Source organism: Antechinus flavipes, chromosome 2 (assembly GCF_016432865.1).
Source record: "Antechinus flavipes isolate AdamAnt ecotype Samford, QLD, Australia chromosome 2, AdamAnt_v2, whole genome shotgun sequence".
NCBI lineage: Eukaryota > Metazoa > Chordata > Mammalia > Dasyuromorphia > Dasyuridae > Antechinus > Antechinus flavipes.
In genome coordinates, this window is record NC_067399.1 from 185,565,275 (window position 1) to 185,578,669 (window position 13,395).

General features: G+C 32.6%; 1 protein-coding gene across 1 annotated transcript in view; it reads right to left on the reverse strand.

Moving 5' to 3' along the window:
* MYOM2 (myomesin 2) overlaps window positions 1-13,395 on the reverse strand; it is a 150,995-nt gene that overhangs the window by 18,765 nt on the left and 118,835 nt on the right. Inside the window, exons 29-32 of the mRNA XM_051975997.1 lie at window positions 11,459-11,572; window positions 10,681-10,768; window positions 10,081-10,119; window positions 236-341 (exon numbers count right to left, since the gene is read on the reverse strand). Coding sequence (XP_051831957.1) covers window positions 236-341; window positions 10,081-10,119; window positions 10,681-10,768; window positions 11,459-11,572 — 347 coding nt within the window. The remainder of the gene's footprint in view (window positions 1-235; window positions 342-10,080; window positions 10,120-10,680; window positions 10,769-11,458; window positions 11,573-13,395) is intronic.

A 13,395-nucleotide genomic window follows, 5' to 3' on the forward strand; every position in this document is an offset into this window, starting at 1 on the left:
TTAGTTGTATATATATGTAACTTCCCAATGAGGTCCTCTCCATTCAAATATATGGAGGATGAGGGCAGATAGAGGGCAAATGGCATATTATACAAGGATGACATCTGGAAGTCAAACTGAAAATTTCTCATTTTCAGTTCTGTGCAGCATTTCCTAGTACCAACCCTTTCCCCCATAGGCTATATTGGGGCTACAGCCTATTGCTAATGTGAGATTTATGCACTCATTTACTTACTTGTGATACCAGTTCACTTTCATTTCCTCTGTAAAATATTTCATAAAACACTGCAGTCTTATCCCTTCTGGAGTACAGAGTATCTTTAATGGAGAAGCAGATGCGCCTGCAGAAAAGAACACATATTTAGACCTAGGGAAAAGAATATGTGCAGTGAAAACATTTGTGTTAGGGCCAGCTTTTTCAACCATGACACTCTAAAATTCTCATTCACAAAACAAATGGAGATTGTTACATATTTTAAGGTTAATTCCAATGCAAATATGCATTTTTCTATTTTCAAACAAAATTCATTCATCCACTTGTTCAACAAGTGTTTACCATGTAGCTAGGAGATACATGAATGCTTTGGAATGCTAGAAGATGCAGTTGTGTGCTTTGAAGTTTCACAGAATTATACATTCAACAAATTGCAGAATTTCAAGGGCCCTCAGAGAAATCTAGTTCAATACATTGTTGTTGCATGTTCTTCATTCTCAAAAAGGACCATGACATCAGGGAGGGAATGTCATGATATTCAAGTGAATAGGATTTAAATAAGAGAGGGCTGGGCAAGGTCACCTGCCTCACTTTCTCCTCCATACAGCAAGTAAGTTTCTGAGACAAAATTTGAACTCAAGAAAATGAGTTTTCTTCACTCAGGTCTGGCAGTTTATTCCTTGCTCCACCTAAGCTTTCCCAGTCATAGATATATACACATTATTTCCTCTAGTAAAATATAAATTATTTTTAAGTATCATATAATTTTTATCTTTGCATTCCCATCACTTAGCACAGCACCTGAAACATCGCAAGCACTTAACAAATGCTTATTGATGTTTTTTCAATGTTTCAAGGAAAAATAAAGTGGTTCAGAGGACTTGGATTTGAATTCTGCTCTTGTCTTATATGACTCTGCTTCATACTATTTTTCTATCTGATTAAACTTAACATTTTCAGCATTCATCTCAACTTTTTCCTGCCTCTCTGTCTTGACTTACAGTATCTCCTGTGCCTGGAACATGTATGTGAAATATTTCCAATTTCCATGTTTCTTTCCTTCAACTCCAAGCTCAGATGTGATTTTCTGTGAAAAGTTTTCCCAAATGGAAAGTTTACCCAATCTACTTCCTGGGTTGCTCATAACCCTTTTCTTACTCCTCTCTAAAATTTGCGGGTTACTAAAACGTTTCATTTTAGTTCTTCATTTGTTTCTCCAAATAAATGGAAATATCCTGAAGGACACAAATCATGATCTGTTTATATTTATATCTCCCAATACAGACTGTTGTTCTTCACTCATCACAAGCATTAGATAATTATTTTGACTTCAACTGGTTGAACTTGAGCTCAGATTTGATGAGCAAAGTTTAGACAGTCAAAGGAGAAGAAAATGGGATAATAAGCAATAACAATGATGTGATGAAAGGCAAGAAGGTGGGAATATGCATAATATGTTTGGAAGACAATGAGTTGCTTGATTTAATTCAAAAATAAGGTTCACTTAGGGAAGTAATAGGAGATGAGGCTGAAAACTCCAGACTGAGTTTGTACTTTATTCTGTAGGCAATAGGGAAATGCATTGTAGTTACAGTTTGGAATAGTGATCAAAACAAGTAGGAAGTTGTTAGAAAACTATGACAATTCTTTAAATATGAAGTGACAAATGCCCAAATGGGAACTGCAGCTATAGGAATGTAAAGGAAATGACAGAAAGGAATGTCCAGAAATCCTACTTTAACTATTTACTACATATGTGACTTTGGGGAAGCTTAGTCATATGGCTTTGTTAAGCCCTTTCTTCCTCATGTATAAAGTGAGGATGAAAAGGTAAGTTTAAATGATCTTTCTCTAAATTCCCTTCCATGTCTAAATTCTATGATCATATAAAGAATAAAAAGGATTTGGTAAGTGAGTCAATATAAGGGAGGTACAAAGACTGAGAAAGAGGAGGGAGAATCAGTGATTATTCCAAAATTATATTTCTATGTGAGTGGTGGATGTCTGTCACATTGATAGAATTAAGCAAGTTAAGAATAGGTGAGTTTTGGAAGGAAATGATTAATTTGGTTTTGTTTTGGTTCTGTTGTTGTTGTTGTTGTTGTTTTACTCTGAAACTAAAGAAATGTAAATCTGACTATTAGAGATTTAAAATGTGACTTCACAAAAGGTGAGAACTGGTAATCTTGACTTGGATTATTGTAACATCACAGAAACCAAGAAAAAGAAGAGGTAATCAACAATGTTAATGCCAAAGAAATTAAGGAGCATTAGGGTTGAGAAAAGTCTTTATATTTGACAAAAAAAAAGATTACTGAGTTGGTTATCATGGAGAAAGAGATTTCAAAAGGTGATGAGGATGAAAATTAGAAAGAAAATATAAGCAGCAAGTTTTTAAAAAAAACACATTTTGGAAGCAGGTATAAACAGCAGTAGTTAGAGAAGAGAATATCAAAAATATTTTTTTTTTCCTTTTCCAAGATGGAAGAACAAATGCAAAAACAGCAAAGAGGTAGAAATAAATGCCAAGACAGCATAAAAGGTACTAGTGAGGGAAGAGTATGGGATAAAATTCTTCTGGAAAGAATACAATAAAAATACCATCAAGTGATCAAGTCAAGGAGATAGTCTTTAAGAGACTAACTTAACTAACATTAAGAGAACTAACATTCCTCACCCCTTGTTAGGGAAGATCAAAATATGATCACAAAATATGTAATAACAAATATGGGCTTGAGGAGAAAAGATACTATCTGAAACATTTGTAGGAGAAAATGAATTTAGGGGAGTGATATTTTGGCCATAGCAAAAAAAAAAAAAAATCAGAAAGAGGGTCTAGGATGAGGACAACAATCAATAAATTGTCCAAGGAATGTAGGTGAGAAAAGTTTAGTGTTGGGGTGAGTGGAACTGACATATCAGCTGAAAATTTGATAGAGGCTGTGAATGTCAGGCCATAGAAAGGGGAGGTTAAGTAGATTTAGGAAAATAGAAGAGATGACAAAAATTGTAGGAAGCACATCCATAAATCCATTAGGTGAGTATTAATTGTTATTGCCAGCTAATTGTCAGTCATTTCAGTTGTACCCAACTCTTCATGGCCCCATTTGGGGTTTTCTTAGCAAAAATACTGAAGGGATTGACATTTCCTTCTCCAATTTATTTTCCAGATGAGGAAATTGAGGCAAGCAGGGTTAAATGATTTTCCCAGGGACACACAGTTAGTAAATGTCTATGACCAGATTTGAACTCAGGAAGAAGCGTCTTCCTGATTTTATGCCCAGCACTCTATTTATTGTATCACCTAAATGATTATATTTAAATTATAAAATCAAACAAATTCTTACAAATCAAGCTCTTAGTACAAAGACACTAATGTACAGTGAACACAAGTCACTCCATTTTAAAAAAATCATACCACTATAGGATGGAAGAAAGTTGCTAAACTCTGATGTGAAAAAGATAAACAAATAAGTCCAATATGGCAAATGGAGCCAGAAGGGAACACTATATAGGAGTAACTAAAGAGACAGAAAACTAGGAGATTGAAGTGTCAAAGTATAATAGAAAAATATAATAGCAAATAATAAGCGTACACTTAAAATTTAGAAGTTAATGATGTTAAAAAAAACTAAGAGGGTGCTGCAATGATTTAGTAATTAAGGGACATTGTGACTTTTGTGAGAGCAATTTCAGAGTTTTCTCCCAATTGTATTTGTGGGGAAGAAGAAAAGAAGAACAAGGGGGCAAATAGGAACCTATTCCTATTTACTATTTATATGGAGAAGAAAATACTTTCCTTGATCTGAAATTACAAGTGACAGAAAAATTAATGCCAATGACATGAGTGGGTTAGGTCACAATGTAATGGAATTCCTCTATTAACCTACCTGAATAGAGTCATATATAAATATCTCACTCTTAATTTGACATAGTATGTCCTTTTTACCTCCCCAATCAAAAGACAATCTGGAATGTTCTTTTTTCCTATTCTCCTAATCCCAAGAAATGAATGGACAATGGGAAATAAATGACCTAGAATAGTTATAGTTTGCTTAGGTAACAGAGAATAAAATCTGCCCCACTCACCTACATTTAGCTGTCACTACTTAACAACACTTAAGACCAAATCACTTAATATCCTGTGGTTCTATTTCCATCTTTGCAAAATGAGAGAGTTGGGTTAGATAATCTCACAGTAGTTAATTATACTCATAGGATTTACAACTAGAAACTAATCCAACCTCCCTCATTCTTATATAGAAAGAAACTTGAATCCTTAGAAAGGATAAGATTTACAGTTTTATATATAGTAAGTAGCAGAATTGATATCTGAACTTAGTTCCACAGAAACCAAATCTAGGGATTTTTCTGTCATACCATGCTGTCATCCTAAGACTACTCCTAGTTCTAGCAATGTATGATTCTGGAGTATGACAAAGCATATTTCTTTATACATAGATCTCAACAGACATTTCTTGAATTAATGAATGAAATCTATGAAAATATTAATTTAAAACCTCTGAAAACTTGACCTATTATATTAAGGGAACATAACAAAAAATTAATCTTTAAAGAACATTTGATAGAAATTTTGAGTACTTTTTTCAGGATATAGATTTAAACAGTGCTAGTAAACTCTGTCCATTTCCCTCTGAAACAGAGGAAAAGAAAAGTAATACACATGAAACAGCAAAATCCATTAAAAAAACTTTGTAGAAAATCTCTCAACTCAATATATATGAATGTTGCCAAGTAGTTCCCCTAAGTGCTAATAATAATAAAGCTTCACATACTGAATTAAAATATACTCTATAGAAACATATGGGCTTCATTATAACTAGCAAATCAGTGGGTAATTAACTTCATCAACCACTGAGAAGACCATAGGATGCATTTCCTGAGTAATCAGATTATTAAGTGCCCAGTTTCAAGAAACATCTTGACCATGGAAAACATTAACTAGTGAAGAGGATTTTTACTCTCTGACTTAATAATCATGTAGTTGACTGTGCAAATTTGACATTTAGAGTTGATTGTACAAGACACAACCAAACATGCTGTTTTGTCTCTACAACACTCCCAAATAGGTATGGTTGAAATTCTCAGTGATCAGTTTTTTTTAAAAACTGAATTCTTATATAGCTTTTCCTAAAATGTTTAACTCATCAGATAAGTGTAGCCTTTTCCATTTAAATCAGACCACTTATATGATATATATATATATATATATATATATATATATATATATAGACTTGATGAATTTAAATCAGACCACTTTTATGATAACAGAATCACAAACTTTCAATAAGGATGATTCTTTCAACATCCAGTTTTAAGATCACTTTTTTTTTTAAAGTCATGACCTTTTGTCCATCTAAATATCCCTTTTTTCAGTTGTGGAAGATTTCTTAGAATTGACATGAAAAAGGTCAAAATTCTTTAGTTGGTAATAAGGTCTATGAGAAAGTCATGGAATCAATCCAGAAATCAAGAGAGCTACTAGTTCTGTTTACGTAATTACAGACAAATCATTTAAACTTGAGGCCTTAGTTTTCTCATTTATAAATTAAGAGGAGTTAGATTAAGGTTAGATTCCTTAACCACATATACACATTCACCTCTAAACTTTATGATGCTAAATATAATGCATTACTTTGGTTTTATATATCTAACTTTGCCCTGCAAATGATAATATTAACTCAAAGTTTTGCTTCCTTCAGATAATGATAAACTTACTTGACTATAACAAACATTTGGGGGCAATATAATATGGTAGATGGAAAGCTATCTTCTAGATCAGGAAGTTATATATTGGTTGTGTAATAGCAGACAAGTTACTTAAGTTTTTGATATTACAAGTAGTTCTCTGACTCTGTAAGATGCAGAATAATTATTCTGATAATTGATCTGCTTTTCTAGAGATCTGTCTATAACAATGAAATCACAGGTCTGATCTAACTCTCCCCTCCCCTAAAAAATACCAGTAAGGAAGCAGTATTTTCTGCTGAAAAGGGTACAGAGTAGACTGAACTATATTGGGTAAAGGTTAATTTCTAATGTGACCTTCTTTACATGTACACAGCACAGTTTTCTGACAGTTTCTGAGGTTTATGAATAACAGCTTAAGTTGATAAAAGTGTTCAAGGTAGCCAGAAAAAGATGGATAGATTGAGAAATTAGACAAAATAGTGATATTAATATTAATAGATTATGTTTAAATTATTCCAATACAATTCTAACATTTGAAATTTATAAATGAAGAGTGTTTCACTACAATATACAAATAATTATAGGATAATATGGCAATTACAGAGTGATTGTAAATCTGGTTTCTGTGAACCAAGAAAAAGGGAATGTCTCAGAAAATATTATCAAGAAAGCAGCTGTCACTGACCCAATGACATACAGTCATCACCTCATTACCATCATCATTTTGTATTTATGCTTCAGACAGCTTTATGCACAGTCGAGTGCACAAGGCCTCTCCCAAGGGCACACAAAAGAGTACAAACATGAATAGACAAAGAAAACCACCTAAGTAACTAAACTTCTCAGACCCACATTGCTCTGCCAAGGATGCCTTTCTTGACCTTCCTCCTAAAACAATCATCCGTATTGCTATTATCTAAAAAACAGTTAATAAATATCATCCCAAAGTCAAATTCTTTCTGCTTTACAAAATGACCAATGTGATATATTTTTATTTCATATCTCAATTTCTCTTGTTCATTAATTGTGGTGAAAATATTAAAGCATTAAAAAAATTGTATACTCTAAAGAAATAAAAGGCATAGAAGTTTTATGTAAAACTTGGACTCAGAATGGTATACAGGAAAAATGCTGTATGTTTCTAACTATAAAAAACAGACTTCAAATCAAGAAAATTGAAAATGAGAAAATGTTGCTGTGTTTTGGAAGCAATTAAAATGCTTACCTTAAAATATCTAAATGCTCTCTTCGAGTGATGTACTGAATTTAATTTAATTCATCAAGCCTGTATTATATACTTATGATGTATCAGGTTCTAGGTATACCAGAGACAAAAACAAAATAGTCCTTATGCTCAAGGAGCCAACATTTTACTATACAAGTATCTCCTGATACTCACTACACTCAAGTATAATATTTGATCAAATTGTCATTATTGGGTGATGTTAGATTATTGTTAATTAAAATATGTCAGCTCTTATACTAATATGAGCGATGTAAGTTTTGTAAATCAATATTTATGTAACTTACAACCTTCCACTGAGGGTGGCATTAATCATCATTACTCTTAGATATTTCAAGAGTTATCCAAGCTCATTTATCCCCTGGCTAGCTTTAATGAGATAAGGCTCCTTTAAAATATTAGAAAATCACTGATTAGGGATGAAAAGAGTACTCTTTTCAAACTTGAATGGGATAAATTGTAAGAGACATTATTTTAGTTGAGAATTTTGTTTTTGTTTGTTTTAATGTGATGATCTCTCTTATTATATGCAAAAGTTACCACAAAAGACTTCATGAAAATAACCACTATGATCTAAACATAGTCTTTCTTGAGTAATTGAGAAAACTATTATTTGGGTATATAAGACCCTTTTAGATGTGAATTAGCTTTCTCAATGTAGTATCATTCAGGCTATTGGAACAATAATATCTTTTAGCACTCTAGAATGGTCTTGTAGGAAATGGTACCCTAGTGGCCTACCAGAGTTAATGTACCTTTAAAGGGCTTAATTTACACTCAAAAGGAGGCCTCATTATTCTTGGGGCAGTGTCTGACCCATTAATTAAAAGCCTTCCCCCTCCCAATTCAATTCATAGTTTAGAGAAAGTCTCTTTCATTAGGAAATTTAGGGATAAAATTATAACTACTCATTGCTTAAGGTTGTTATGAAGTCAAACAAATAAGAAATGTATTTTAAATTAAGCAGAGGGACACACTTAAAGATAACTCATCAATATCAAATCAAACAAGTCTGGAGAAACAAATTCTTGCCAAAAGGTAACCAATGCTGTCATGGCAGATGTCCTAAACAAAGTATAAATGGAACAAAAAGTTCCTTATAAATGGTAAAAACTTTAAGATAGTTTCATTTATGTATGCTGCCCTACTGATTATACCAGGCATCAGAATACTGCAAGGTTGTTCAGTAATGTCTACAGCCTCCCAAAAGTCATTGGTTCTGAAAACCATAAAGGAAAAATTAAGTGTATCCAAAATAAATATTGTCTACATGATGATGGGCTGACTAGACAACTTGTTGAATTTTTTCATTAGTAAGAATACATCATAATAATAATAACAAGAATCTTCTTTTAAAGTGCCTACCATTTGTCACCTTTAAAGTAGGTGCTATTATTATCATCGTTTTACAGGTGAAGAACCTGAAGCAAACATAATAAATAAACAAAATCACATAACATTTAAGGTGTCTGAAGCTGGATTTGAATTCAGGTCTTCCTGCCTCCAGGTCTAGCTCTCTATCCTTTAAACCCAATACATATTCCTTGGACAAACATTGAAAATATATGAGAAGCCATTTTAAGAACTTAATGGAAGAAAATGAGCAACCTGAATTGCTTTTGAGAAATTGCACAGTATTATCAGTGATCTCAAGTTGTTTCCTGAAGCAAAAAGCCATTTTTAAACACCATATTTTTGTGGTAATGCTCCATGGCCCCAAGTAATCTGACACTACAACCTCAGAAGAATCAAAAATCCAAGTTAAATCCAAGAATATATTTGATGATTTGCATGGAAGAAATAATGTAAAACCTATCATCCAAGAAATGTGTCCCTGGGAAAAGAAGTGGGTAAAGAATGACATATAGACAGTTCGAGTGTTGAAGTCCTTGAACAAAAGCTATCCTTGAAAATATTAAAATATCGTAGAAAAAGGCCTACAGCATGGTGGGCATATCCCCAGAGAAGACTGTATTGAAGGATATGTGAAGTCGTAGATGGGTAATAATCATCTGCATTGATGAAAGCCAGTTCCCAAGCCAAAAGATTACAGAGCTATAAAAGTATCAAAATAAAAGGCGGATCCCAACATGACACAAAAAGGGCTTTTAAATCAGGAATCCTTGTTCTAATTCTACAAAGCTAAAATTACTTTGGGGGAAATCATTTCATCCATTTGGATCTCAATTCCTTATTTGTAAAATAGGAAGCAATGGGGAGGAGGAGTGAGATAGACAGTCTCTAAGATTTCTTATTGTTCCAATGTTATATAATTTTAAGTATGAAGTACCAAATGACAGATCATTCTAAAATTCATAACTAAGTGTCAGTACTTCCCAGTTTTTACTAAAGACTAAACAGAAAGTCTCATTTGTATAACTAAGAAAATATAATATTAAGAAATTCCCTTAGTCTGCAAATTAGCATTCTCTACATTTTAATAATCTTAAAGATTGGCTCAAGACACCATAAATTCAAGTCACCTGCCAAGATAATCTCACAGTGGTTTCAGTCACATTTAAGACTTAAATACAGGTCTTTTTGACTTTGAAGACATTCTTCTCTCCTCTATCCTATAGTGATTCTAATATATCATAGTTCCTCTTTCTCTGAAATGCTTTTTCTTGCAATTAACCACAAAAAAAAAAATCTGAAACAATCTTGAAGCAAATTGAATGAAGTGGTTAATCATGGAGTCTAAACCTAATTAGTTAAAGTAAAAAAGCCTAACCCACTTAAAATAACATCTCTAAGTCAATTCAGTCCATAACACTAGGATTGAATTGAGTGCTTCCAATAGAACATGGGATGGATTTCATTAACTTTCCTCTTTGCAGGATCAAATGCCTATCTCAGGATATAATGACCTGAACACCAAAAACAGCCCCCAAATTAGAAAGCATCTACTTACCACAGACTCTACTCATTGCCAAGATCATATCATCATACACTAAAATGGAAAAGGAAAATGCTCCATTACAATGTAGAATTTTATCAGAAAGCATGGGTTTTTTCATTTAATTAAACTGATACAGGAAATTGTCCTGTTAGTTTGAAAAATGGCACATAAAATAGCAATATTTATCCATAAAAGGTCTATGAGCTAATAAATCCTTTTTTCTGTCTTGTGCCTCCTCAACTTTTAAACAAGGGGTAAGAAAATTTCTTTTCATATAAATTGAAGTTATATTTAATTGAATTGGTTCAACCCTATTTGTATCGTGTTTATAATGACAATGTCGGAGGGAGTTCTAGACTAGTGTTTTCCCATAGCATTGTACATAAGAACTAATTAACATGATATCTCCTTCCCCTAAAGCATCAAAACAGCTTTGAAGGTAACATATTTTTTCTTCTATATTAATACATCTGACAGAAGAATATGTTTCCTACCTAAAAACACAGATGAATTTACTTTAATGGTTTACAGACTAATTCTTGGAAAACAGATATAGTTTATGGGGGGAGGGGTAATTCTAGTAGAATAAAGAGAATCTTTTAAAAAGATTACCTTTGCCAGCTATTTCAAGGATAGATACATCTTGGCCTCTATCATCTTTCAATGTTGCTTTGTATTCCCCTTGATCCTTCTTGGACAACTACAAATAAAGCATATTAAAATTGTAGGAAATTAACTCTGAGTATCTGAGTAGAAACTAGAGGATCACTTTTTGAGCAAGTATTTATCTATTGGCTAAAATGACTAGACTAAACGACCTCCAAAGTGCCACATACTTCTAGAGTTCTATAATGTTGTCAATTATAATTAAAAACATAGTGTTAAGGATCATGCCTAGGTGAAGGGACAGGTCAATTCTCCAAGAACCTCCACAGCTGTGGATCATAACATCTGAAGGAGTAGCAAAGCTCCATTTACTGATACAGGTGTTACTTGTGGACTGGGAATGAAATAAATCGGAGGCAGAGGGAAGAGGAGAGAGATCAGATAAGATAACTACCTCTCAGCAGAGAGGTTAGAGACCAGCACCTGCCTCTCAGTCTCCTTGTATCATCATCCTCTCACATAAAGAGATCTATTCTACAGATCTGAGTTAGACCTCCAGCAACCATTGGCAGGTGGCTCCCTTATTACAATAACATAGAAGTCAGGTTACCTAATATTTTCTTATGAAATATATGTGAAATCCAAAATCTTATGCAATTTAAAAAATAATGTAGCTTTTATGAGTCATTATCTCTAGTATACACTTTTCTTTTTTCATTCTACCCTGGTGAGGGGAGAAAGGGAAGTTGTGGGGAGGGTGAACGAAGCTATTCAATCACTATACCTTTGGTATAAGTAATTCACACAATCCCTTTTCCAGATCAGGTAAGGTTTCAACTTCATAAAGAACATCATCCTTTAGCCACTTGAAAACGGTCTCCTTTTTTGTGTTTGCCACCTGTCAAATTGGAAGCATAAGTTTCATTATCTTGGAGTACCTAAAACAATGTTATTTTGATGTTGAATTACAAATTAGCATATTCCATCCAACTGGCTTTTATATAAGCTATTGCTTTTCCTTTGGAAAAAAAAAAGAAAATATAATCATTTAAAAATACAAAATAGATGGTATAATGTTTTTATATGTGGCATTGCTGATTATTGCTGACTAATTTCATGGAATGATGGAATGAAAACTAAAATATCTTTTGGCATAAAGTAGAATATTCAATTATCTCAGAAGATTTGATTTAGAAGTTTCCCTCTCATTGCTATTAATCATAACAAAATTACATAGAGGTGAAAATAATAACTCTTCTTCTCAAAGAAGAAGGATACTTAAAACTAAATTTAATCCCAGTGAAATACTGTTGGGGCCTCCTAGGGCCCCTCCTTACAAAATACCATCAGTTTTCAGATGATTTACTCCTTATTCCCATTTCTCTGAGTTGCTTTTACTTTATCTAGTAAGGTTTTTTTTTTTTTCTTGTCAATAAAAGCTTTAGCACATAACAGATATTCAGTAAATATTGAGTTGATGCAATTTTTTTTCAATCTTTTTTGTGAGTAACTGCAAAGTATTTTTTTAGTAATACATGTACTTTTTTAAAAAATATTTTTTATGAATTATTTTGGGAGAGAAAAATCAGAACAAAAGGGAAAAATCACATGAGAAAAAGAAAACACAAGTCAACATAGCATGTATTGATTTGGATTCAATCTCCATGGTTCTCTCTCTGGATGCAGATGACATTTTCTATCCAAAGTTTATTGGAATTGCCTTCGATCACTAAACTGCTAAAAAGAACCAATTCTGTCATACTTGATCCTCACAGAATCTTGCTGTTACTGTGTTTAATGTATTCCTGGTTCTCCTTATTTTTCTCAGTATCAGTTGATGTAAATCTTTCTAGGTCTTTCTAAAATCAGTTTTTATTTTGTTTTTTATAGAACAATAGTGTTACTTTACTTTCATATACTATAACTTATTCAGCCATTCCCCAATTAACAAGCATCTATTCATTTTTAAGTTTTTTGTTACCATAAAAAGAGCTGCTACAAATATTTTTGTTTTTAAACAATGAGCAGGATGATTTCAGAAAGATTGGAGAAATTTACATGAACTGATGCTAAGTGAAGTAAATTGAACCAAGAGAACATTATATACAGCTACAACAAGATTATGTGATGATCAACTCTGATGGGCTTGGCTCTTTTAAATAATGAATGCATTAGTATAACTTCAGGGATATAATGTCTGCCATTTGATTACCATAAGTAGAATACTGATGTTAACTTCTAAAATTAAGCAAATAAATCTTAGGAAGCCACCTGGGACTCAGAAAGGCTCAGTAACATTGTCATTGTCACTCAGCTACTAAGTGGTAAGGATAGAGTTTAAATCTACGTCATCCTGGTTCTGTATTCAGCAATCTATCCACCATACCACAGAATATCCTCTCATAGAAGAAATCTTTCACAAAAATACCTTAATATCTTCTCTATTTTTATGTCAAAGCTGTTTACATTAATTTAGAGATACTAAAATTTTACACTGCTGAGCTATATATTTCTAAAAACAGATTTTTATTCAAACCAAAAACCTAATAATGCTTGCTGAATAGTCTTTGAAATTGATTCAATACACATAAATAAATATGTGACAATGATAATATAAAAGAGAGTGCATATCTCTTTTTGTTAGTAATGAAAACTTATTTTTATCATTGTGTTATTAACCAAAAAGCATTTTATTCTTAGCAAATGTGCTTTTTCACTTCC